Source organism: Taeniopygia guttata, chromosome 12 (genome assembly GCF_048771995.1).
Source record: "Taeniopygia guttata chromosome 12, bTaeGut7.mat, whole genome shotgun sequence".
Classification (NCBI taxonomy): Eukaryota; Metazoa; Chordata; class Aves; order Passeriformes; family Estrildidae; genus Taeniopygia; species Taeniopygia guttata.
Window position 1 is genome coordinate 16,770,937 of NC_133037.1, and position 27,613 is coordinate 16,798,549.

Here is a 27,613-nt window from a genome sequence, read left to right on the forward strand (position 1 = left end):
TGTATTTTTTTATTGTGATTTTTCTGAGTTGACTTAAAAAAGAATCTATTCATAAAATCCTCATCTGCTTGACAATCAATCTCATCTGGGAACTATTTGGCATTATCTTGGCTTAATTCATTAGTAAGAATAAAAAAAGAGCCTTAAAATTGGACATCTCTATTGAGAGCACTTAATTCTTTGCAATAAGAGTCAATTATGCCCTATTGAGTAAGTGGTTCTGCATGGGGCTTACTTGAGAAATTCCTCAGCCTGAGAAAGGACCTGGAAAAATAAAGTGGAAGGAGGGCAGAACCCCACACTCGCAGGGGATGTGTAAAATGCCTGTTTTGCCTTGGACCTGCCTGTGGCCTGAGCAGGAGGCTGGGATGCAGGGGCTGGTGGTGCCAGGTCTGACCTGCAGCCTGGCTCTGTCACAGGGAGGGGAGCAGCTCTCCTGTGAGCTCAGCAAGTGCCTGGAACACGTTTGCTCTCCTGATGGGTTTATGGCCAAGACTCTGCTGCCCTCCCCAAGTCCTCTGGTACTTCACAACAGCACTTCACTTCTGAGGTAATGGGGCTGAATGCTCCTGCACTGTGCTCTCGGGGGAGAAAACACTGGAGTTTTCTTGTTTTCCTTCTGATCCACTGTTGTACTGGGATGCCTGTTGTACTGGCACGTTCACTGTGCAGGTGCTCGGTGTCAGACCGTCCCTACCAAGTCTGGGCCTCGCTCAGGTGTGGAGCTGGGTGTGGGTTTGGTGGAGGACCAAATCCAGCCCATGGGATGTTGTTGAGTTTCTAATTTCAGCAGGAATTAATTCCAGTGGCCCTGTTGTTGGTGTTTTTCAAGAGATGAAGTGCAGGTTCTTTCTGACAGTGTAAGCTGTGGCACCAGGTGTGCCTGAAAGGCAGCAACACTCACTTAGTGCATGGGGGTTTTCTGATAGTGGTAATTTTAATAAGTTGGAGGAGGAGACATACAGTAGGAAAGGAAATGGCACTAAAAGCAGAAGCAAATCGTGAAGCCTGTTTCCTGCTACACTTTCTGTACCTAAAATGTAGTGGTAGTTTAAGATGCGTATTGATCATCCAAACACGGGGATATATGTGGTCTATATAATCATCTAAGTTTTATTTATGACACAAACCAAGTCAGCGCTATTATTAATATAATTGCAAATCCACTTTTCTATTATCTGATCAACTAAACTGCATTGCAAAGTAGCCTTGGGGGTTGCCCAGCTAGAGTGCAGTGACACACTTCAGGATTGTGGGAGTGAGCAGAGTGCTGCTGCAATGCTGGGGGGTTCTATCCATGAGCCACTGGGCTTGAAAAAATAAGCTGTAGAATAAACCCCTGACATTTGGAACAAGAGGCAAAATTCCATAGCCCTTGGAAATTATACTTTTCTATTTAGAACTCACTCCCAAGTTTTAGGAGGGAAGTTACAGGGTGGCATTAAAAAGCACCTGCTGCATCACCATCACATGTCTCACCATTTGAGTTTAAATATCTCATCTGAAAAAATTCCCAACCAGGTTTCTTTTCAAGCAATTGAGGCTGCTTGGGTTTCAGCTTGTGCCACTGCTGTTTAGAGTAATGCTAATTAACATTCTGGGCAAAGGAACACCGAGTGGGGAAGTGCTTATGATTTGTAAATGCCACTTTGCTCTTCTGGCGCTATCGCTCCAGGGAGAGGATTTCTTTAATCTGATTCTTGTTTTCCCTCCTCCCTCCAACTGTCTTGGAGTAAAGCTGATGGTTGAGCACATATTTTGCCTTAAGCATATGCATGACTTTTCACTACCTGTGCAATGGTGGGTGAATCTGCACGGAGGTGAGGGGACCTGCACGCCTGCAGAGCACGGACGCGCTGCTCTGAGCGTGCAGGAGCTCATGGCTGGTGTCTGGGAGCCTTTTCCAAAGAAAGAAGCATGTGACAGGTTTGTCCATGCTACAAGTTTCCCATTCTCTTGATGATAAGCTATGAGGAAATGGGGATGAAATCAGAAATTGGCAACATGCTGTCAGGAGGGATTAATTTCTGTCCCTGATTAACTTTATGCTGGAACAGCAGGAGACGAATACTTTACCGTACACGATGCAACTTTTTCTTACACCAAGAAGATCTGAATCCACCCCTGGTCCTACACTGCCCTCGTTGTGTTTTCTTAGGTTTGGCAGGGCCATTGCTCTGGATGTGTAATGACAGGCCAAATACATTTTTCCTGATGCTCATGGAAAGTACTGAAAAAATCTACTGATGCTTTGAGGGGTCTGGCTTGAGCTGTGCAAGAGTTTTGTTTCTGCTTGTAGAAGCTTTAATGTGCTGGTTGGTCCCTAGAGCTCTTGGTGGAATATTAATAGTCTCCATTCCTGTGCTACCTTTCCTCTGAGGCTTCCACAACACTTTGCAAAAATTAACAATAAATTCTTTCAAAGTGGGAGGTCAGTGCAGAACACAGGAAGGTGATGTGGCAATGATCATGCAGGCGGGTCAGCACTGTGTGTGGCAAGGGGGGGAATACAGACTAAGTCCCTCTCTCAGCCCTAAGGGCCAGAAAATTACTCCAATTACTCCCTGCCTGTGCCTAAAGCTTAATTAAGACCATGGCTGTCATAGGGAGAGCAGGTGTGGAGCCTAAACAGTGCTTTGTGACACAGCAGAGCTGTGTGGGGAGCTGGACCTGTGCACACAGGTGGGTCTGGAGCTCAGCCCTGGGTCTGACTGTGTGCTTGTGTACAGGAGAAAAGGGCTGTGACAGCAGGGACAAGAGCCCTCAGACACAGGGGGAACTGAAGAAGGAGAGGACAAGGCAAGTGGGGGTGCAAGAGTGTGCACAGATGTGTGTGTGATGGTGGTTGAGGAGACCTGAATATTTCTGGCTGCCCTGGGAGTTTGGCTCCCCTGGCCCAGCACTGTGGGTGCTTCCCTACACCCTCTTATTCTTGGGGGGTGATGGGGCCTGGAGACTGAGGTTTGTCTCACCTGCGGGACAGCTCTCCTGTGATCTTAGCAATGTACATGGGCAGCAGGAGTGATGCCAGGATTGCAGAGCACCTGCTGCCTCCTCCTTGGCCCTGTGGAGAGCAGAAAATTATTGACCTACACACAAGATCTTCAGAAGCTGGTGTGTCTGTTTGGACACCTGATCGAAGGTTCCCAGCTTTGATTGATGCCTGGGTATTTGGAGGGCTGTTTGGAATAGCATCCAAGGACATTGTCTAATTGTCACATTAATTGTAACTTGAACCAAAGACACATAGGTATGAAAAGCATTAACTTGTAGGGAAAGAATAAATGAAAATGAATTTTTTGGCGTACAAGAGTGAAAACTAAAATAGGACAAATCTTCACAATAATAAAAGGGCACAGCAGAACAAGGCAGAAGTGCCTGTTCTTTGCTAATTTGAGGTCTTCCCACCAAGAACATGGTTTTTAATTGCAGTAAGAGGTTTTCAACTTAGCATCATAAAAAGTTTTCAAATAGGGTTGTAAAGTACCAGAGAATTTTGTCTTGTGAAACACAGGAATCTCCATCACTGGATTTCTTTAAGAACGGGTCAGAGGAGCAGGTTAAGAATGAGAGAACTGTGGTGATTATGTTAGAAATGACACATCCATGATGCCACCTTTTGCTGGGGTATGGGAACAGGTTGAGAATACTTGAGTTGATGAGATCTATTCCAGCCCTATTATCTGTGCTGCTGCAGAGGTTTCTGAATTTCTTAGTGGCATCTTTCCCTTCAGATGTCAGACCACTCGAGATTGCCTTCAGAAGACACATCCCCTGGGATCTCTGTGGGTACACATCAGTCCAGCCCCTGCACCTCTCCAAGACTGTGCTGAAAACAAACCTTGGCTGAGTTTGCCAGCTGTAGAGTTCAATGCCGCTGGTGAAGATTTCAAGGTGTGACTAAACTGAAAATCTCAGCTGAAATGGCTTTGCAGAGGGCCACCTCTTTATTAAAATCTCCAGGTACATGGTGTATTCTTGTTACAGCTTCTGAACCCCACTGGCTCAGGGAGCAGAAGGCTCTAGCAGGAAAAAGGATGAGTCTGGAATGTGTGGCAGAAAGCTGTCTGGAAATCTGTTCTTCATATCCTCTGGTGGTAAGGCAAAGCTTTATGAGCCTATTCCACAACAGAGAGCACTTTATATTAAACACCAGTAATGACTTTCTAGCAGGCTGCCCTTTCAGTGACTAAAAGGGCTTCAAGAGAGCTGCAGAGGGACTTTTGACAAGGGCGTGGACTGAGAGGACAATGGGGAATGGCTTCACACTGCCAGAGGGCAGAGTTACATTAGATAGTAGAAAGAAATTCTTTATTGTGGGGTGGTGAGGCCCTGGCACAGGTTGCCCAGAGAAGCTGTGCCTGCCCTATCCCCAGAAGTGCTCAGGGCCAGATTGGTCAGGGCTTGGAGCAACCAGGGATAGTGGAATTGGTCCTGCTCAGGACAAGGGGGTTGGAACAAGGTCTTCTTTAACCCTTCAGATCCAAACCATGCTTGATTCTACAAAAACACTAAAGGACATCAGCCAGGGAAACCTGGGCTCTTCACCACCAGTGGATTAGAGAAGAGTTTGTAAACAGCTGTTAGGTGGGTCCTGAAAGAAACAGAAGGGATGAGTTGGACAAGTGGATCTCTTCCAGCCTTGCTTCCACTGAGCCTGTGCCTTTACAGAAATGCTTCCAGTGCTTGAGATTAGGGAAAAAAGCTTGCAGCTGTGAATGGCTGAAGTGCAGAGAAAGCTCCAACACCTATATCAGAAGGTAAATCAAGAAAATTGCAAAGTCGCTGTTTCTAAAAGTTCAATTTCTTTAAAATAAATTATTACTCTGCAGAAACCTGTGGGGGTAACTGTTGACAGTGCTGACTTATGCTGGCCTAGATTTCAATTGCTTTAGCTCTAATAAGAGATTTAGTTTAATTCCATGTCAGTGGAGTCATCCCAAATTTGCATCACTGCAGCTGAGAGCTGAATTTGGCCAGTGGTAGCCATCAATAAAAATAAAAGGCAGTGTGGGGTAATTGTTACTCTTTTTCTTGTGTCGATAAAAGGAAGCCTGCAAAATATGTCTGGGAGCCTTAGTGTTAGAGGTTGCACAGCCTTTTTCCACAGCCCTTCCTACAAAAAGCAACAGCATTTCTGGCAAGGAAGATAAAGCTGTTTTGGGAAAGAGGTCTGGTTATTTATTTTAAGTCAAGTCTTTGAGGATCTGGGAGTCTTGCATCGCTCAATGCAGAGTAAGGAGCTGTGTGTGCTTTAGGTATGCTCGCAGGGGATGGGGAGCAGCCTTTGCCCACCTGCAGCAGCCCTGCCCCAGGCACTTCCTTTCTCATCCTCCTCACTGCCAGGGAAATGGAGTCTGGTGAGATCCCATTTTGGGTCTCCATGAACTGTTGTAATTTCAGTGTCCTAAACATTTAGCCTTGAGAGAAAAGCAGCAGAATCAAAGAAAACAGAGTTTTAATCAGTCCAGCAGCTGTGTGAAAGGCAAAACTGCAACCACAGGGGGTCCAGGGTGGATCTGAGGAGCAGAGATGTTTCTTGCTTTATCTTTCCCTAATGGTTTTCATCCTCTTCATTCTCTTAGGGGTGTTGGAGAAAACCCAGCATAATCCATTGTCTGGAGGCACTGATCCCTACAGAAGCCACAGAATGGTTTGGGTTGGAAGGGACTTTAAATGCCATCTCATACCAACCCCCTGCCATGGGCAGGGACCCTTTCCACTAGATCAGATTGATCAGGACCCCATCCAGTCGGGCCTTGAACACTCCAGGGATGGGGCAGCCTGTGCCAGGGCCTCACCACATTCTGAGTAAAGAATTTCTTTGTGATATCCACCCTGAAATTTAGTAAAATAGCACATCTTTATCTGTGACAGCACCCCTCCTAGGATGCACACAGGGTATTTGAGGTGCAATTTTAATCCCATTGATCTGAAGTATTTGTCTTTTGTGTGGACATAACATAAACTGGTTACCTCTTCAACAAATAGTGAAGGAAAGTAGTTGAGACACCTTTTAAAAATACTGTTTTCTTTACTAAAGCTTTTCTTATGTTCCGCCTAACAAAGAGAGGAACCAGCCTCCAGGATCAGATTGGGGTTTTTTTGTTTCTGTTTTACTGTATAAGCTTGTATTTTTTGAGATCATGTGATGTCTGACTGCATTTGGGCATTTTTATGAGAAGCTGTAGTTGTTCTTTCTCTCTTGTACATTAGCACAGCAGGCTCTGAGGGGCTTGTGCCCTGACCTGGCAGCAAGAGCCACGCCATCCAAGTGGCTGTAAGTGTGCAGAGAAGAGCCTGGGCAGAGTTCCCATCCTGGTTGAGACCTTCTGTCTCCAACTATGCAGCAATTTATTTTTGCAGCGCTTTATCTGAAAGGAGAAGACCAAGCTGGAAGTTGTGTGGTACTGAATTTCCTTGCAGAAGATTCTCACTTTCTGCAAACACCCAGGCAGGTCTGTTGCTCCGATAGTTCCCTGTACAAGGGTTTGGGATGATGGAGACTAAAAGCTGCTTTCCAGGCCGGGAGAGGTTTTCTATAATCCAGGCTAACCGTGCATAGCCCTTTATCCCTGCCTAGTTGCTAAATTACGTATAGCAGGCCCAGGTCTGCTTTGGGGCTGGCAGGGATGAAGTCTCAGCTGCAGAGGCTGGTGATCCTGTGCTTAGGAAGCAGAAGTCCAGCCAGTGCCACAGAGGATTGGAAGTGTGGGTGCTGGGACAAGATAGAGAGCACTGGAGCAGCTCCACCTCCCCATCCCTGGTGGTGTGGGCTGCTTTTCCCTCTTCCCCCATGTTCTCTGTGGTACTGCTGCCTTTTAGCAGGCTCTTTAGTGAACTAGAGAGACCTCAGTTCTATGGTTTGTTTGCTTCAATTAGAGCTGACCATCCCTGAGGAGTAACTAAACTTACATTTCCCTGTCCTGCTTCTGCGGGAGAGCTGTGAAGAGCTGCTCAGAGGGTGCTTGCTTTTTATGAGGTAGGTGGAAGGCTGGAGCACAGCAGGGAAATGGCACTGAGGAGAGAGGGAGCTGGGGTTAGTAAATGTCAAGCTGTTCGCCTCCTGCGCGCGCTGGAGCACGTCCGCAGCAGCGGCTGCGCCCAGGACAAGGCAGGGCTGGTGACAAAGGGCTCTGAGGGAGCCACTGCCCATGCTGCTCCCAATGGGCACCTGGGCTCAGGGCTGTTCTCACAGAACTACCGTGGGGTAGATTTGCAAAGCCCTCTCTGAGCTGTGGCACCATTGCTCACCTGCAGCTGCTTCCCTCTGCCTGTTCCCCTCGTGCCTCTCCGACAGGGAAAGCCAGGGTCTGGCACCTTCCTGGCTGATCACGGCTTCTCCAGAAGGGCATTGCTGTGCCAGGGCCCATCCCCTGGCCCCTGCAGTGGTGTGTGACCCGCTCTGCACCAGGAGGTGCAGCACAGGCAGCACTGCCCATCCTGGCAGGCTGTCAGTGAGGCCACTGTGGCTCTTATCACTGCCTGCTCGATTGTCCCTGACGCTGCGCCGAGCCTGACATCCTCCTAATGTAATACAGACACCACGATGATTACCATCATTGCAAGGACTATAAGCACCAGACAATGAAATTTAACAGCAGTAGGTGCAGCAGTGATGAGGGGTGAGATGGAAATCGTGCTGTCTCTGCTCTCTGCCTATGGCCCTGAGCAGTCTCCACCTTCCAGCAGGATCTCTGGGGTCTGGCACTCCTTTTCCTCCCTGTCACCCAGCCACAGTGTTCTGTGCTTGGCCTTGACCATCTCATGGTGCTCTTGTTGGTCATTTATACCACTGGACAATTCTCCTCAAGGCTCCCACTTCATCAGAGAAGTCTGTTCTGTGTACTCAAGGCAAAAGCAAGTCTGCCCAAGGGTTCTTCTCTCCCCTCCTCACTCATACTCTGAGCTGTGGGGAAATGGTAGGATCCTGCAGTAGGTGAGATGAGACTCAAAATGGGCCAGACTGATGCTTGTCTGAGGGAGACCAACAGATCCTGAAGCTCCAGGAGAAGCTCCAGACCAGCATCTGAGCGAGCAGTGCCTCTCAGGGCAGGTAGCCTGCTGCAGTATTGGCTGTACCGATGAATTCCCTTTGCAGATGCCATATCTGGGTCACTGTACAACACTGATCCCAGGCACGGGTCTGGCTGCAGGAGCTTGGAGCATAACCCTGAACAGAGTCCTTCCATGCCTCCCATGATAATGCTGGCTGGGAAAACCCTTTTGTTTTCCTGCTTGCTGGTTTTTGTGGGGCATGACATGGCACAGCCCCATTTGGGCATGAGGGTTATCTTAGGTTGGGGTGGCTCTTGTGCTTGCACAGATGTGGTTTGGTCTTTGGCCTCCCTCACCTGGAGCACCCCAGCTCTGAGGTGGGATGCTCTGGGAGCAGGAAGGCAGCCGCCCTGTTACTGCACATAGTACTCTGCTCTTTTGCAAACATGCCAGGTTTGCACTGTGATTAAACGCTGCTGTTTGGACTGCAGCTGTCCAAACCTGGTGTATTGGATTCATACGGGGTGGAGAAAAAAATTAATTTCTGGAAAATGGCTATTACCCAGATCAGATGCCTTTCCAGCAGGAGCTGGAGCTCCACAGCCTCTTCCAGCTGGGCCCTGAGCAAACCCTAGGTTTGAGCTGTGGGTACAGCCCCAGTGGGGCTAAGAGCTTCTGGGGTTACCAGGTGTTCTGCTGGGGTTCAGCTTTTGGGTTGCTCTTGTTCTTGAAGGTGATGGGAGAGTCTTGGCCTAGAGGTGAATGCTGTGCAAGCACAGTGCAGTGCTGCCCCTCTGATTTTGGGGATGGGCTTCTTCTTGGCATATGTGACAGGGAGCTGGGGATAGAGGGAATGAGAAGGGAAGGGTCTGCTTTGGGCTGCAGGTATACCCTACATCCCTGCCCTGCCATCAGCGTCCTCCCTCATGTCCTGGATGAGGAGGCTGGAGACAGTTGGCAAGGGAGGCTGAGGAGACAATTTTTACTTTCCAGTGGTGCTTTACAGGGCTCTCTCCTGAGATTTGTTATTTTCCTTCACATTTAATCACTGGATACCTTGACCCATGGGAAGGTGTTGGGCCCTCTCATGGCAGCTCATCAAATGGTGGTTTCTGCACTTATGGGAGTATTTCTGCACTCGTTCCTTTCTCAGGCTGCCAAGTTTCATGGTGCTAGTTGTGCTTACAGGGAACTGGGGAGAGGAAAGTGCTTTCTCTGAACTCTGACAGCTCCCTGAATATACAGGCACAGAGGGAATTAAAGGCAGAGATGAGCATCATTTATTGTGCATTAGAAGCAAGGCAAACAAATGAATTTAGAGAATGGGTGTTGCAAGACACTATCAGATCTGCCTCCTTGGCTGTACAGGTGCTGCTGGGAGCATGTGCTGACAGTTGATTGTGTTACCAGCTTTGCTCTTAAGTGAGGCCACTTCGTACTTCTGGGCTGGTTTAAATCTTTTTCGTGGCTATTTGTAATTGCACTATGCTTAGGAGTATTTAGGATTAAATCTTTCATGTTGCAGGTTGTCTTGAACAGTTGGATTTTTCCTTCCCCCACCTGCCACAGTTTTAGGTTTTTTTCTTTGCTTTTTTTTTGGGGGGGTGGGTTTTTTTTGGGTTTTTTTTTGGTTTGTTTTTTTTTGTTTCAGCTCAGTACTTTCTATTGTTTATATGCTGTTAATATTCCCTCCCACTTCCCCCTGCTCTTGGCACTTTTTTACTTCACTCTCAGTGTCCACTGCTGGACTCCTTTCCACTGCCAGATTTGGATCTTCTGCTACAACATCTAGCTTCAGTCCTTCCCAGACTTTTTATTGAGATTGCAGTTCATAATGTGGTCTCAATCCCCATTCTCTGAGTCCAGCAGCTTTCTCCTCTGTGCTGCCTGAGGGCTACACCCCCTGTAGGTAATTCAGGGGCTCTCTACAGCCCTTCTCCTGCTGAGTAATCTCAGGTTTGCCACCCATCTGAGCAGGACTAACACAAGGGCATTACTTCTTGTTTCAGCGTGGCTGGAGCAGTGCAGCATTTGGCTTTGCCCGTGTCCCTGCACTGCCACCCACCTGCCCTGCCTGGCAGGGAGGCTGTGAGGGGATGGGGCCTGTTGCTCAAGGTATTGCCAAGCAAAACCCAGTGTGCCCAGAGCACACAGCCTGCAGCCCTTCTCCCGAGGGTGCCGACACAGCTGGCTGCAAGGCACGAACATGGACTCACAAGCAGCAGTTCCTTGACTCTGAGGTCACTGGTGTTACTAATTTCAAAAACAGGTCCCAGTGCACTGGTTCACAGGAGAATTTCAATGAGAATTGCTTTCTAATCTTGACAAAACTAAAGGTTTTTGCCATCACTGAGGAATGTTCGGGATGTCTTTGGCCAGAAAATCCTCCCTTTGATTCAGCTCAAGGAAAAACCCAATATGGGAAATGTCACCTTAGATAAGTAAAATCTAGCCATGTTCTGAACAACCCAAAACAAAATGCTACAGTGGAGACTGTGAAGGTCTCTGAATTGCCTGGAGCCCTGCAGCCCCCACCATTCATTCCCCTGCCTGTCTGGGATGTTCTCATGCACGTATGGTCGCTGTTAATTTGTCTTGGATTGTTCTAATTAACGCCAGTGAACTGTTCAGCCACGAAGACTGCAGAGCTCTGCAGCTGCAGAGAGGGCTGGAGGAACAGCTCCTGGTTTCCTTTTCTGTTCTCTCCTCCCTTGTGGACAGGTACTGTTTCTGTCCGTAACCAATAGGAGACAATTTTGTTTCATAATAGGAAAATACTGATGTCAGGACTCCCTCCGTACCCAAAGCTTTCTCCTTGAAGATTGCTCCTCTTTGCTTCCCTAATTGCTGCTGCTCAGCTGGAGGTACCCTGCATCTTCCAAGCACATGACTTTGTTGTGCTGTTACTTACCAAGGGGAGGAAAAAAGAGTGTGAGAGAATATTGCTTTGTGTTGAGCTTTCCTTGCTTTAACCCTATCTGTGCCAATGCGTGGTGTTCTTACCTAGTGCAGGATGTTGTGCTGTTGGCAATACAAGCATTTTTTGGTCCGAAGCTTGGGGTGTGATGGAGCTGTGATGTAAAGAACATCTGGAAATTGTACCCTGAGCCACATCAAAAGTGGGTTGAGGGAGGCAAATGATTCTCACCCTCTGCTCTGCTGAGCCCTCCCCTGGAATCCTGCATCCAGCTCTGTGATATTAACATAAGAAGCAGGTGGAGGAGGTGCAGAGGAGGGCAATGCAGATCCCCAGAGGGCTGGAGCACCTCTGCTGTGAAGACAGGCTGAGAGAGCTGGGCACATTCAGCCTGGAGAAGAGAAAGCTCTGGCAGACCTTAGGGCCTTTTCCACTGCCTAAAGGGGCTCCAAGAAAGCTGGACAGGGACTTTGGGCGAGGCAATGGTGTGATATGACAAGAGGGCTTCACACTGAAAGAGGGGAGGTTGAGATTAGATATTAGGAAGAAATTAATTACTGTGGGGGTGGGGAGGCCCTGGCACAAGCTGCCCAGAGAAGCTATAGCTGCCCCATCCCTGGAAATGTTCAAGGCCAGGTTGGACAGGACTTGGAGCAGCCTGGGATAGTGGAAGGGGTCCCTGCCCATGGCAGGGGGTTGGAATGAGTTGGTATTTAAGGTCCCTTCCAACCCAAACCGTTCTATGAAATAATTTCTTCTGGAGTCTGGGAATGCCTCTTAAATGTCTTCTCTTACTAAAGCATCCTCTTTGGAGTCCCTGTGCTCACAGAGTCACACAGGAGTTGCCAAGTTAATGTGAAGTGTGGGTGGTTTGGGACCAAAGTGATTTGGGTGAAGCCCATTTCTGACAAATCAGGTTGTAGGCATTGCCTTTCCTTGAAGGATGGCAGGTATGGAGCAAGAGCAGAGCCTTGGGGAGGGCACTGGAGCCATGCTCCATGTGTCTCTTAGGGACTGAGGAGCCAGATGAGGATCACAGATGTCTGGCTCTTGGCTCATGGGCTGTGCTCTTGCAAGTCAGTAACCATGAAAGTTTACAGAAATTCTGTTTTCTCCAGAAACCTCAGGAACTATCAGATCCGAACATTTTGCGTGCTGCCCCACTGACAGAGGTGGGATGGGTTACTCTTCTGGTAACAGGGCAGGCAACCTGAATCCCTTGGGGCTTTTTGGGTAGAAAGAAGCAGTTGCTGGAGTAGAGCTAGAATGGAATAATGATCTATGTGGACATAAGGCTGCTGGAAGAGACTGCTGGTAGGAATTCACTACTGCCATGGGAGACAGGAGGAGCTTGGGCAGAGCAGGGGCCCCAACGAGAGCTGCAAAAAGCAAAGTGGAAGCCTGGAGATTAACCCAGTAGGTCCGGGGAGACTGTGCACAGCTGAAAGAGCAGCTTTGTGCTTAGTCTGTCACTGCACTCCTGTGGCTTCAGCTTTGTTTACCTATGAAAGGAAAAGGGAGGCTGGAGCTGGGGGATGTCTCTGCTCTGGCTCTTGAATTAATTGTCAGCTGCCTTCAGCAAGTGGAGTTGCTGTCTACTCCAGCTTGTTATAAGGTCTGGAGAAAGAAGAGAGGGCAGTAAGTAGTTTCCCAGATTTCAGAGAGTCTCATCATGTGCCTGAGCTGTGTGTTGTGCCACTGTCCAGATCCTGGGCACCTCCCTGCCCGTACCTTTACTTTTGCTGACTCCACCAAGAGCAAGAGTTGTGGTGGTATGAGCCTGGTGGGTGTCTCTAGCTGAGCCTCTCCTTAGTCCTGGGTGAAATAGAGGAGGTTCTGGGTACTGTTTGTCATGTGGAAGCTGGTTGTTTACTGTTTGTGTTTGGGTGCTGCTCTGACACCCAGGGCAGACGTGTCATGAGAAATTGTTTTTGCAACCCCAGTCTTCAGGGCCAGGTCTGCAACAAAGCAGCACTTCCAGGCAGAGTCTTTCACTTGTAATGAAGCTCCAGCAAAGAGAGGGTTTTGTCCCCTGGGAAGCATGATTCAGCTCCTAAGGATCATGCAAGCTTGGGTAGGTGCCAGACATGCTTAGCATGGAATTCGCAGTTAAGCGTGGAGCCTGCTCCCTCCTTGGGGAGGTCCAGCTCTCCCTGGAGGGTTCTCTGTTCCCATATGTCTCCCTGTCTGGAGCTGAAGGTATTTGTGAGTAGCCTGAGGATAAAGAGAGAAGCAGAATCCTATTTGCTTTGTGGTTTTCTTCATATGCCTTATTTAAGAAAAGATAAGGTGTGAGGAAATTTTTTTTTGCTAGTCTCAGGTGATGGCAATAAACTCTTCCCTTTGACCCTGTGTTGGCTGCACCTGGGTCTGCAGGCAGGTGGAGTTAACAAGTCACAAAATCGTCTGAGAAGGTGACTGAGGGGTTCATGGTTGTGAAGTCTTCTGGTGGGACTGATCCCTTCTTCTTGAGGCAGTTATGATGCCAACAGCACTTCCCTTGGGTCTGGGATTGTTCCCTGCAGTTGTATCATGTGCCTGTGGGCCATTGCTGCCACTTTGGGTGCAAACATTCAAATACAGATAATTGCATTGGCCTTCAGGATAATCCTGGTATAGATTTGTGCCACTACCCACCACAGCCTGGCCAAGTTCTGGACTGGTTGTAGAAATTCTCATTCCTTGAGGGTGCCAAATTACTTTGCCTTGGTTAGAGATGTAGGGTTTATCCTGCTTCATGTGATCCCCTTGTTCCCATTCCTGGTACCCAGGGCTGCCTGCTGCCCCAGTGCTGCCAGGCCCTGCACCCAGCAAGCCCTGCAGGCCGTGCTGAGGGTGGGCAGGAACTTGGGCTTGGACTTGCCAAGCTCAGCAGGTGGCTTTGGGGAGATGGTCAGTGGGCTTTGGGGATGCTGTTGGGTGAGAGAGGGCACAGCAGCAGGCATGGTGGCTCTGCCTGTGCCACAGGAGTGGCTCAGCAGAGACAGGGGTGGGCAGTTCAGCTTTTGAGTGAGAGGGTGGGATGCCTGCAAGCATGAAAGGAGGCAGCCATAGAGCCAGTGGTGTGGGCAGCAGGTTGCCTGCATTTCTATTTTTTCTGATTGCAAAGCCTTTCTTCTCTTGCTCCCCTCATTTCCAAAGCTTATATTGTTACCTAATCCACGTTGCTGGAATTCTCTGTTAGAGGATCCACTTTTCTGTAGGAAGACTGCTGTACTCCTCACTAATATTGACTGCCTTTTTCTCTTGCTTCCCCTCTTAGATCTACGATGACAATAAAAGCCTATTTGAAGTCAAGGAGAATGTGCCTAGGAAATTGGTGGAGAAGGTCGCAGGGGACATTGAGAGCCTCTTGGCCAAGAAAGTCCGTGCTTTAAAGGTAAGGAGATGGGCTTGTGTGCTGATCCTTTGATGGAGATGCTGAGTTTAAACAAGAGGGTTGATGCTGGCATAGCAGTATGATCTCAGCTTCAAAGTGATTTCTGTGATTGTGTGGCCATTTCTGGAAACTGTATCCTGCAGTTGGACAGATTCATCTGGAGCATGTGAGGCAAGGATGTGTCATGTGAGGATGTCCTCTAGGTACCTTCTTGCTTTTTATCTCCTCCCACCATCATGCAAACACCTGAAGGTGCTGCCACAAGAATACAGGTGACAGCAAATTTGATCCAGTTATTTAGCTGGGGGTGTACAGGAAGCAGAGGGACTGCAGTGTCCCTGCTATGGCTCATGGAAGTAGTTTGGACAAGTGGAACCTCTCCTGTTTAGGAGATGATGTGCTTGAAGGGTTTGTGCCAGTGCATGGGACTTGAGCCCTGGGACTGACTGCATGAGTGGGTTGCCCTCATGGATATCTGCATACATTTCCAATCTATTGTGCTGTTTTGTGACACTCCTTTTAAAATGAACTCATTTTATCTGTAGTGGAGGAAGGTGACCTGATCCATGGTGCTGCTCAATAAAACCCAGCAGTGGCTATATTGAAGTGGCAGCAGGGCCATGCTCTGCTGCTGGGGCAGAGACAAGGAATTGCCTTCCTGGAGAGGGGGACAGCCATCTCCACTGCACAGGGGTATGGATACTTCCCCTCCAGGAGCTCAGGTGTCCTCTCTGAACACAATTTTATCAAGTGGCATGACACTGTGCTATGGGAATTTGGCAGCGTGGCCAGCTGGATGCAGCTTGTAGCTTGATCCACTGGAAGGGTGTCTGCAGGGTGATGCACAAGGGGAAGGCTTGGAGCAGGTAACACAGCTGATGTGTCCTGTCCACAGGGGCACTGCAGCCAAAAAGACTTGATCACCTTTCAACCCGAGAGACAGGGAACATGCTGTGCTGAGAGAAGGGATGTTGCAGTAACTGAGGTGTAACTGAGGCAGTGAGGGTTTGGAAATGACCTTGAGAGTGACAGTGAGTAAGAAGTGGCTTGGAGAATGCATGCAACAGAAGTCACAGGACACCCATGTGGGCTAGGGGAGTCTCAACACTCAAGATCTCAGTCAAGGTTGGTCAAAGTCTGGCCTGAGTGTCCAGATGGTGTGAGGCTGTCCACAGTGCCTGACTAAGATGGTGACTGTAGGGACTTAGGTGAAGAAGATTGCTGTTTACCCAATTTCTTACTCTGAGAAGTAAAGAATAATCCTACTTAGGACTCACACCAAGTGTTTTAGCTTGAATGGAAGGAGCTGAAGTGGGAATAAAGAGGTGTAAAGTGTCAGCACTGCATTTGCGATTGTGGACATGAAAATCAGGAAGGCCAATTTCCTTCTTAACATGAACTTGCATCCTTGTGCTCATATAGTTTGTGTGTATACTTGAGCATGTATCCTATTAAATGTTCCAGAGATGTGGAGCACCTAAAAATGCTGGAGGAAGACACAGAGGAAAGAAGGTTGTTGCAAACTTGATACACACCTGGACAAGATGTGGCTCCCATGGGATGCACAGGGTAATAACCCTGAGTTACACAGCATGACTGTGCTGAGTGGTTCCACCGTGACATTTGAATTTCAGCTCATCAAGTCACACTGTTTTGCTTTAGCCTTTGCTCTGAGTCACACAGATTTATAGAGAGTTTGTGCATCTTTTGGTGCTAGATCAAGGATTGAACTGTACCTGTGGTACAAATAACCTTGTCTTCCAACTGTCTTTCTTTCTTGTTGGGTTTTTGGGCAGGACCCTCTGGTGTGCTGTGAAGGGCTCCCCTGTCACAGGGGTGATTCTGGCAGTGCTGATTAGGTAACAGCACATGGTGCTGTCTTTATAGTGGAAACAATGAACCCTTGACCGAAATCAGTCTTTCAAGAGGACTCCTTCAGAGAGCACTCTCAGATGGAGCAGACTTTTACATCCAGTTTCCGTGTAAATTCTTGGCATTTTGGATTGGTGATACTAACAACAAAATCTGGAAACAGGAAAGTTGATGGGAGAAGAGAAATTGAATCTTCTAAATTTCTCCCACATTTTGCTGAGCTCCTTTGAAGCAGTGGGGCTCCCATAGCTCCTTCCATTCTCCTCCTTGTTTTCATCTGTCTTAACTCTCCCTTTAGTTGAATCATCTTTCCTGGAGTCATTTCCTCCTCTTCTCTCATGACTCACAAGAGTGATGATGACTTCTTGAAACATATTTTTCAGCATCTGAGTCAGGTGGGACGCCATGTATTGGCAAGGGCAGGTGAGGAGGGAGAAATGGAGTCTCTCCTTGATGTATGAATTGCTCTGTCACTCGTGTGCTTTCTCTCCTCAGGACACATCCCTGTCTCCTTTGCTGCAGGAGAGAGAAGAGATGCTGCCTGGGCCTCAGTGGCGCTTTGTAGGAAGGTGCTCACAAGCCTTTGGGCACACACCATGAGTGCACAGCTCAGAGCACTGTTCTGATTAGGTGGTGATTCAGTCCAGTCATCAAAGAACCTGTTCTCCTCTGTTTCTAAGTGAAAATATTAATATCTTTATTAAATGATGTGCAGCACATTTATTAATACAGTTTCTTACCTTGTGTGTTGCATTTCTAAGAGGCAGAAATCAACCCCAAGGAAACTGAGCTTGTCTGACCCTGACAGCCATGGTGCAGCACTGTGGCATGGATCTGGCACTAACAGGACACTCTGATTTCCCACGTGCATTTTGGAGGTGTGCTGGAGCCAGAGGTGTGTGGCAGAGAGGCTAATTGGTTCCTAAAATAAGGCACCTACAAGAGGCTGGTTATTTGGATGCTGTCTCTCCTTTTTTGTTCCAGAGCATCATATCAGATGACAGTTTCATCAGGGGACAAAAAAAAAACTCCTAGGGAGATGTTTTTGCAATCTCCACCTGTTCCACCTGGCACTGGAGTTGCACCTACACCTGGATCCCAGGGGACTTCTACCCCATGTCCCACAAAATGGCTTCTGTATGACATGGATTTGCATCAGCACAAATTGCCTTTTCCAGTGTCCTTTGTCCGGGATGATTCCATTGCTTCAAGCCTGGCCTCCCAGTCACCTTTGGACTCTGTAGTTCCAGCTGCTTTTTATTCCCAAGATTTAACAGGGGGGGAGATAAAAAAGATGGCCTTCAATACCAAAAATGCATCTGATTTCCTTTCAGTTGGCAGTAAAAGACTAAGGTGGAGTGACTCCTGAAGGAGATGACATTACATCTACCCAGTGCATTGCACTGTGGGGAAGTTCCAGAGCTGCAAGGGAGGTGTAAGGAAATGGGCTAGTCTCGTCCACACTCATGAGCTTGTCCTTGTTAGGGCTAAAAAAGGCATCTTTTGTAAGACGTGGGAAGGAGTGAGGTGGCATGTTACCAAATAACTACAAATTCCCCTTGTACTGGGAATCACAGCTGGTTGGCTCATGGCTTTACATCATCTGAGACTAGAACTCATTGGGCTGTTTTTTTGCCAAGCAGATTCTTTGTCACTTTTTCAAATTTATTTCCTACCTCCTCTTCAGTTTTTCAGTGTGTTCAGACCCCTCTTTGCCTCTGTATGTGCCCAGAGAGGTATGTACAGGCTGGGGCTTCTTTGGGAGCTTGTTTGGGAGCCCAGATGTTGGAGTTTGCTGTTGGTGGAGCACTGCGTGAGCCAGGGAAAAGCCATCACCTGAAGGGTCCAGCTTCCCAAACCCAAGGGGCACTTTTTCTTTCTTTTAGAGTACTATGTCGAGTGCATGAGAATGCCTCCAGGTCTGTTCTTTCCTGAAGCTCCGCAGACTGGGGGAGAAGGAAATTGTGATTTGATGGAGGAGGAGGCTGAGAGGTGGAAATTTTAGATCCTAGGATATGTTTTAAGATTGTTTCTCCTTTTTATATAGTTCTTGTGAAGGCTGCTTTTGGATGCTGACTGCTTCATTCTTCACATATTTAACCACAGACAATTTGCTTTGCCTCCTGAGAGCGACACATCCCACAGGTTACTGAGTAGGTTATGCCCTGAAGTGAACTATTCGTATACTCTGACCAGCCTAAAGATTACTGTCTGTGCTGGTGGCCTTCCCCCATCTCCAAAAAGAGGCCTGCTGATCCACAAAACATGGTCTGGATGCCTGCAGGCTCTCACACTGCCCTGATGATGACATGGTTGGGCTGGTATTTTCTCCATAGAGCTGATTTAGTTTTGCAAGTTGTACGTCATTGATGCAATCTTTTGAGTTAAGTTGAAGTTCGTTGCATTTCCTGTGGACCTCAGCTGTGTGCAATATCAAATAGGATGTGTTGAACAGATGTGCAGCAAAGTGGCATTTTGTGTACCAGAATCTGTAATGTGTACTATGTACATCTGTGTGTATCTTATGTACATGTATGTGTGTGCAACAGGTTTGGTGCCCCTTGTGTGGCTCTGGTGAGGAGAGCACTAACAGCACCTAACAGGAGGAAGGTTTGGGGAGGAGGGGGGTTAACTGTATTTTTGTGAAATTTATTTGCATATTTTTGTTGCTGCGTATTTCGCTTCAGTGTGGAATGAGCATCTGGGGGAAAGCAGGGGTTTGGCAGGAGGGCTCAGTGGTAGGAGGTTTCAAGGTTCCTGTTCCTTCAGCTAAGGTGTAGGAGGTCACAATATATTTCATTCAGATTTTACTGCAACCAGAGTAGTAAAATCTAAACTTGACATTAGAAGTTTGCTTTTGGCAGAAAAAAGAATACAAAGGACAAGACTGGGTATTTCCTGTATTTTGAAAGCATCCTGCAGGGAAGTCTGGCTGGGTTTCCTGTGGCTACAAAGCCTGGAGGAATGTGGCTGTAGGTGTTCCCATTGTTCTTTACCTTGGATTCTAAGGGAAAGATGTTGGAAGAGCTGGGAGAAAATGTGATTGGTCTGGAGATGCTTAGGGTTTTGTACTGGCTTAACATCTTTTGCTGATTTGACTCCTGTTTCCACCCCTCACCTTCAGCCTTGAGTTTTCCCACTTACTGGCATTTTTTCTTGTGTTTCTTCTGAAGTGTTGATGCACTTAGTACTTGGCCATGCTTTTGGATCCTGTGATGAAGGGTGAGGTGAGAGTTTGGTGTGTTACCACAAAGGACTGACCAAATCAGCTTCTCAGTGTGAAGCCGGTCAGGGGGACATTGCAGGAGGGAGGAGCTCAGGCCAGTTGTGCTTTCAGTCCTGGTTGAACACTCAGTGCATTACTGCTCAATTGGGACTAGTTCCAAGCTCCATTTGAGCCTGGCACAAGTATATATCAAGAGTGCAGAGGGGATTTAATTGGACAGGTTTATCCCTTTAACAATTCTGATAGCCCTGAGATTTCCCTTGCAGGTTTGTGGTGAATGGGCCTTTATCAGGTTTCTGGTCTCTGATAGGGACAATAAAAAGTGCCACCTGTCTGGCAAGCTGCAAAAATTGGCATACAGCAAAGCATCTCTCAGCCCAGATCAGAGCATCTCCCTGCTCCCTCCTCTTTCACCAGCAGAGGCACTGACCTCTGTCATGGCATGGGTTGGTAGAATATCATCAGGAAATCTTCTCTCCTTCACTGTTGGTGTTGTTGCTGTCCTCTGCTCTTGGTGGCAGGCAGCAAAAGGGGTCAGCATTCAGCAGAAGCAGCCCTGGGGTTGTACTGGATTTCTCCTTTATTTCTGGTGGAACAAGGCCCCGTTGCCATCTCCCTGCACCATGGAGCTGTCTGAAGGATGTTGAAGGTACTCACGGGCCAAGTCATTGAAGTGTTTAACCAGAGAGGTCCCAGGCCAGGAGAGGGAGTGCACTGGGGGTTCACACTGGCTGTCAGCATGTGGTGCCAAACCCTTGTGGGTTTCCCTCCTGCCGTGTGGTACAGCCCTGGCTTTGATTTGAGGGGGACTTCTGGCCATGTCAGAAGGCTACCAGTGGTCACCCTGTGGCCTGCTGAGTGCCAGCTAAGGGACACATTACCTGTCTTGCCTAGGCAGCAAAATGGGGTAGGAGAGAGGGAATAAACACAGCTCAGTTGAGCTCTGACACAGCCTGTGGGTTGGGTGAGGTGTGGGGCTTCATGCCTCATGCACTTCTGCACCATTCCAGCTGCATTGCCATGGACAGGAGCTTGTGAGTTGGTGGAGTAAGGACAACAACCACAAATCTTGCACATGCTGAAGTATGAACTGTTTAAGGGCAGGGCCTTCATGCTTTCTTATTTCATAGTGACATATCCACCCCTCTTTCCGCTTCTTTGGTAGTTGCTGGTTTTTGTTTCTAATTCTATTTTTAATTCACTCCTAATCAAATCCTGGCTGACAGTCCCCGTGTGTTTGTTTGCTTATTTATTTATTTATTCATTTGTGCATATGTGTGTGTGTCTTCTCCTGCCTCACAATTGTTCTTGTGCTGGACCTGCTCCAGTAATCCAATTTGAATCCAATCTCCCAGGTCTGGAATTCTAATTTACAGATTGCAGAGGGGAGTTAAACAATGCCCACACACCAGGATGGGGGTTGATTGTCTAATCTAATCAGGGACAATCAGATGTTTGTAACAAGTCTATCAAACCTGTATTGGGCCAGTTTGCTGAGCGGTGTAACCAGCGTTAATAGCGCTAACACGATTTAGGGCTTCCTGTGCTTTCATACAGATTACATTGAACGTTTCCCTTTCTTCTCCCACGAACACTTGGCAGCAGCCCAGCCAGATGGGCTTTACAACTTGGTGAGCTGCTGGGTGCCCTCTTGGGCAGCAGAGGTCTTCCAGGACCCGGGGGCTGCTGTCTCCGCTGAGCTCCTGGGATGATCCTGTTTTCTGGCACACGTACAAGGAATGGACCCGGTGCCACCAGTGCATCTGGAGTCACAGATGGGGGAGTGAAAAGTGATGGTCCTGACCTGATAGGGTGTTCAGTAATTCTCCACAGCAGATCTCCAGCCCTGTGCATGGCTGTTGGTAAAGAACAGATGAAGAAACCTTTGTCCTCCCTTGCCCTTGGCAGACTGAGGCTGTTGTTTCTGGTACTTGCTGTAAGAAGTCTGGGCAGCTGGTGTTTAAAGAAAACACCTGTCTGGTTTTTCTTTTTGATGCCCTTTCAGGGACTGAAGCAAAAGCGAAGGCAAAACCAGCTCTGTGAACAAAATGATGTCTCTTAGTATAGGTCTCCAACCCAGAGTGGATTTTCCTTACCCTGTGCAAATAAATAGTGCCGGCCTTTGCTCTTCCTGAAGACTGAAATACCCATCTGTCGGAATCTGTGGGTGTTGGTGATTCCGAGATTGTAGAAAGTCTCTGTCTTTCTGCCCCGTTGCCAAAGAAGAAGCCATAATTGGTCTGTGCTGTTTTCAAGGTTGTTTATTCTGTTTATCTCTACCATGTTCTGCTGCCCTGCCGCAGCTCTGTCCTGCAGGGCAGCGTGTGGGGCTCTGCCCCTCAGTGGGATGGTACAAACATTATATACCAGAAACTACGTGTACTATATTTACAATAATGTGCCAATATCTGTCACCTACGTTGGACAGTGTGTCCCCAGCCTGAACCAACAGAAAAATGCCAACACCACAGTGAAACATGGAGGGCATGAAGAAGGAGAAAAAGGACAAGACACACCCAATTTCCTCCATCTTGTCCCCTCTGAACCCCTAATCTAGAAACCTAAAATTTTACTTTTGCACCCGTGCCACACTTAATTATTACTCTTATTAAACACTCAAAGCTTGTAATTCGTCCTGTAGGATTGAAAACTCCTCTCCATGGACAGAGATCACAGACAGTGTCTCTGGGGGCTCTGTTCAGGGGGGTTCCTGACCCCTGCCAGGGTCCCAGACCTGCCAGGGAAGCCAGAGGGAAGCCCTGGATTCCCACACCCATCTAGTCCCTTGCCCTGTCAAGAGGTGCACTGGTTCTCACACTCCAGGAGTGCAGCACTTAGCTCTGCACTGGCTGCCTTTGCCCGGGGGTTTATTTGAGGTTTATTTGAGGTTTATGGCTCCCTCCCCGCCCCGGAGCATCCTGGCGGGGTGGGCGGATCGCGGCCTGCGGCCCCGGCTCACGGCCGTGCCAAAGCCTGCCCTCACGCCCTCTCTCTGGGCCTTGCCAGCCTGGTTTGTGCGCCCAGGAGGAGGAATAGGAGCTCTCTGTTCCTGGGAATAGGAGCTAACTTTTCTGGGAGGGTTTAATTGCTGTGCGTGCCTTGCCTTCCTGCGCTCCGCGCCCCACGCTGTGAGGAACGCAGACACCGCTGAGACCGAGGGAAGAGAAGGATGAAATAGTCCTCAAAGGGCTTTTACTTCCCTTCCTCAGACTGTGTTATGTGGTAGACAGTAGTTTGCATGTTGAATTTCAGTTTTTCCTGCTTTTTTTCCAGCACAAGAGCAGCGTTCCTAGCAGAGGAAGCCTTTGCCGTGGCAGGGGATTTGCAGCAGCTGTGGTGCTTGGCTGTCTCAGAACTCAGGTCCTTCAGCTTGGTCCTTGCCCTCTCCAGAGCCTGAGGCCTGGCAGGGCTGTGCTCTAAGAGGAGGCATTTGGGGGTGGTTGAAAGGGTAAAAGCAGATGGATATGACTTATTGGTCTATCTGTGGAGATAGATATAGACATAAACTGGTGAGTGATGCAGAAGAGGAGGAGGTCTCTGAGGGAATTAGTGCTTGGGAAGGGAATTATCATTTAATTCTTTACAGAACAACCTTTAAACATGATTGGGAAGATATGCTTGCAATGATAGCAAAATAAAAGAAACCATGTCACTGAAAAGGGGAGTTATTTGAATTTTCTTGGTTAATTTTGGCATGAGAAAATGCATTTCCATGGCAGTTTGGTACCTAGACTTGCTTCCGCACCCTGCCCTGTGACTTTGTAATCTGTGCATTTTAGGAGAGGGTGAGAGGAGGATCTTTATTTCCCCAGGGCTGCCTGCAGGTTTTCATGGAGTGTGTGCTTCTGCACTTAGAGATGTGCTGTCAGTCCCTGTGGGTTCAGCTTCTGCCCTCCATGATGCTGTACGTGCTCAGAGAGCTCTGCAAAGCCCAAGATCTTGGGCAGAAAAACCTCCAACCAATTTATTCTTGTTTAATGTTTTTCCCTTGAATATTTCAGATGCATCATTTGGGTGGAAGACTCATATTGAATGGGAGTAATTGACCTGGGACAGTGAATCATTTTGAGTTTATTTCAGGTGGAATGAGGATTATTTTTTAAGGGTTTCATCCTCAGGCTAAACTAAAAATCAGTTATTTGTATAGCTGTGCTTATAGGCAGGTAGTGAAGTTAAAGACTAATGAGTGAAGGGGTGGGGGCTTGGTCCTGGAGGTTAATGGCCTTGCATGAAGCTTTTTTGTCTCAAAAGCTCTCTTCAAATCCCTCTTTTTTCTTTTCTTTCTTTTTTTTTCCCCCTAAAGAAAGTAGATTTCGCAAGTTGCATTTCTGCAGCCTGCAAACCACAGATTGGCTTTGGCAGAGTTTATCCCACTAGGTATCTGCACAGGAGTGACTTGAGCAGCAGTGCTGGCTGCAGGTGAGGAGCAGGAGGCAGCCCCAAGGTGCCTTGCATGATGAATATTTAGCTTGGCGATGGGCACGTGGTGCTGTGCTGGCACAGGAGCTGGCACAGAGTGTGCTCCTGCCCTGGGATGGTGCCCACCAGGACCCTGCTTCTGTCCCACGTGGATTTGCTTTGCTTTCATGGAGTCTGAAATCCATCAGCATCCCGCCCTACCCCATAGCAATGAGCTATTATATATTCCCAGAGCAGCTGATGTCCATTAAACGTTTGAGTGACACTACAACAATGTGTAAAATATCAGTGATAAGGATCTAGCAAATCTTAATAAAAAAAAGGCGACAAGAATGTAAATTGCACATACAATTGTGATAAAGAGCCAGAGATAACATTAAAGAGATTGTATCAATTTAATGCAAGTTTTGTGCCAAAGCCTGTCATCTGCTCTTTGAAGAGGAGTTGTTGGGAGCCTTGATATTCCAGCAGACAGTGCTCAAATCATCCCAGTGCTCTGCACCGCCGTCCCTGCAGCCAGCGTGCTGTGTGGAAGCTGTCTGCTTGCTGAGGATTAATGGAAACCTCTCCTGCCTCTACAATAAAAATAATGTTCCCTGGAAAAAAATAAAATGCCCTTCTGCCTGCTGGCCTTTGGGTCCCTCAAAATGCAATTAAAAAGCGACTTAATACAGCCTCGCAATGAGAAATCTGTCAGCGTTCAGAGGCACGATCTGAAGTGAAAGCAACATGAAAAGGTTGCGAGCAAAAATATTTAACTGTGCACCTGCCTGCCTGCCTGGTGCTGCTCGTGGAGCCACCAGCTGAACTGGGATGTGAGGGCTGGAACTGGAGTCACTGGAGGAGCTGGAGCAGCTTCACAAGACAGAGCTGGGCTGTAGCAGTGCCGGTGAGGGCACAGCAGCTCCTCCATAACCCAGCCTGGTGTGTGTCTCTGCTTGCCTGTCCCTGCTGGCCACCTGTTTCTGGGCTGGTGTTGCTGCTGTATGCCCTTGGTTTCTGTCCCTCCTCACCTGTCCCATCTCTGGAAGTAGGCAGGTGACAGCAGTAAAGGCTATTGAAGTACCCTACAGGTTTGATGGAAGGGGTAACTCCAGGTTTCTGTGCAGGGCTGCCAGCTGTAGGTCAGTATTGTGCATGCCAAAATGTCTTCCCAAAATTTTAGGCGTAGTAATGGGAGTTAATTTTAAATGGTGGATAGCTGTTTTTTATTGCAGGCGTGATAATTAAAAAAAAAATCCTTTAAGTAAAGCTGGCAATTCCATAGCAAGTGAGGGGATTATAAAGGCTGGGAGTGAAATCTGAGCACAGGGCTCCAGTGACTGCCTGGTTTTGCTACCGCAAAGTGAACTTTTGTCTTTGGCTGCCCCTCGTGTGCCTCTGCCTGCACAAGGGTGAGGGAAATCCCACCCCAGCTCTACAGGAAGAGCTGCTGGAGCAACAACTGATGGGAGCAGTGTTTCAGCGGGATGCCAGTAGATGGCACAGCTTTTATATCAGCTCATTATATAGGGAGCCAACGCCGGTCCGTCCCTGTTGTTAATCTTAGCCGTGCCTCACTCTCCACTCACACAGATGAAGATGTCTCTGCTGGTGTGCCTGTAATTGAGGAAGTTGGATGAGATATGGAAGGTGTTGAGCTTGTCAGCATTGTGGGGCAGTGGGAAACTGTGATGGGAAGGAGGAGATAAGAATCTTGTGCTTGGGTGACTGTGGGAGCCAAGAAGCAAAATCCAAGATTGTGGTAGTGTGGCTTCCCAAGTGCATTCCAGCAAGTGCTGTATGCCCTTAGTGTAGATGTATTTGACTGCTCCAGCTTTATGCATAGGGAAACTGAGGCCTGGAGAGATCATTCTTTGTCTTTGGTACACCCTGGAATAAGAGCTATGCTTCCTAATTAAGTTCTGAAACTTTTAGCTACAAGGTGTCCTTCATGCGTGATTATGACAATAACATCTCTCTGGAGCTCAAAGCTCCTTCTCTCAGCTCTGCTCGTGTTTGGTGCTATTGTTCTCCGGCCACTTCAGGCTTTGAATGTGAATTTTTTTAGCAGTTTAGCAATTTTCTGCACCCTTTTGAAAGAGTATGAGTTGAACGCATCCTAAATCTTCACCCTGTGTGACGTTGCCCAGCTCTTCTGCACCTTCCCTCAAACAAAGCAGCCCTCTGGCCTGTTCAGGGATGAGCTTGTGGCTCTTGCTGGAGAGGTGGCCTCTGGAGTTAGGAGGGTTGCTCAAGGTGCAGTAAGACAGCCCTGACATGGTGGGGGAGGAAACTGCCTATCCCTTTGTGTCGCTGTCCTGGGAGATGTGCAGAGACCCCAGCATTAGAGGTAATCTTTCTTCCTACCTTCTGCCTGCTGAAGAACTTCTTTTCATGACTGAAGTTGATTCTTGCAAGTGGATGGAAAGGATATATCCCAAATCTTGAGGGCCTGGTGTATATGTAGAATATAAACGAGAGTGTATGTATGTGAGGCTGTAAATAGAGTTGTCACTCTAAAAGAAATGGGGTTTCTAGTGCTTGTCAGATCATTTTAAAACCATTTTTATTACTAGATTACATTCTGAGATAAAGTTTATTGTAGCAAAAAAGAGGGAAGGTGTAGGATTTGGCTGCAGATTTGGAAATGCACTTAAAACTTATGAAGAGTTTTTGAACCTTAGCTGAGGGCAGGCTGTCTACTTCAGCGTTTTCCTCCAGGGCATCTCCGGCCCAGCACTTTTAAAGGATGATCTCTTGATTTTGGTGCAAACTCTGCCCTAGCATGTCACCTTTTATAATCAAGCCATGACATAACATGCAGATACTGGCACAGGAGCTCCAGCTCATGAGTCTGTGTCCTGTGTATGGGGCAGAAACCCTCCCAGGAGTCTGGGCTGGGAGTCCTGAGGAACTGCATGTTCCCTGAATGTGGCTGTAAACAACTGCCATAAGGATTTTGTGTCAAAACTGAGGATCAATCCTGGCATGTGTTGACTTTTTTCTTCCCATTCTCTCCCCCATAACTATTGATCCTAAAATATTTTTCTCCGCTTATATCCTTTTTCTGTGCTCTTACTTTTAGCACTACATCTGCAAGCAACAGAAAACACTGTGTAGGTGCCAACTCTTTTTTTAGCTATTCCTTGCAGATACGAGTAGCATCCCATTTCTAACCCAGCCTCTTCTGTCTTTTCCTCCTAGTTGTTCCTAGAGGTATTTGTCTACCTTTTATTTGTACCAGTGGCACAATTAACAGGGTGTTGTTCTCTTGATGCAGCATGACAGAGAAAACAGCAGTCATCTCCTTGTGCCAGACGTGGGCTTCAGAGCTGTGTTGGTTTTCATCTCCCTGCTCCACCTCCCATCCTAGTTTAGGGCACTGCACGGCACATCACAGACTGGATGCTGGAAGAAGCAGGAGTTTTGCAAGTGCCACCTAAAGTCCACAGCTGTTTGCAGGGCAGAGGTAGCTAGAGTGGCAAGGAGAAAGTTGGCTTTAACCCTGAGACTTGCACAGACCTCTGTTTACCATAACATCTGGCTATTAAAAATATAGTTTTATTTTGCCCACACTGCCTTGACATGAGAGTATTTGTGTATCTCCTACTCCCAGCCCCATCTCAAACCCAGAACCTCTGCAAGATCCCATTCTGAGTAGCTGTTCTTCTCTCTCTGTGCTGAGCATTCCTAAAACCTGGGCATAATAGCATCTCTGCTAATTATATCACTGCAGATTTATTTCATGGTAATATTATAGCTGGCCCCAGGCATCACCACTATCATTGGAAAACATCGAACGATCACAGCTTCTTAGCTG

At 47.8% G+C, this 27,613-nt stretch overlaps 1 protein-coding gene across 2 annotated transcripts in view; it reads left to right on the forward strand.

The window, feature by feature from the left end:
* Nucleotides 1-27,613, forward strand: part of CACNA2D2 (calcium voltage-gated channel auxiliary subunit alpha2delta 2) — a 210,379-nt gene that overhangs the window by 67,827 nt on the left and 114,939 nt on the right. For both annotated transcript variants that reach the window (XM_030283501.4, XM_030283502.4), the window contains exon 3: nt 14,178-14,294. In XM_030283501.4, the coding sequence (XP_030139361.2) occupies nt 14,178-14,294 (117 nt within the window). The remainder of the gene's footprint in view (nt 1-14,177; nt 14,295-27,613) is intronic.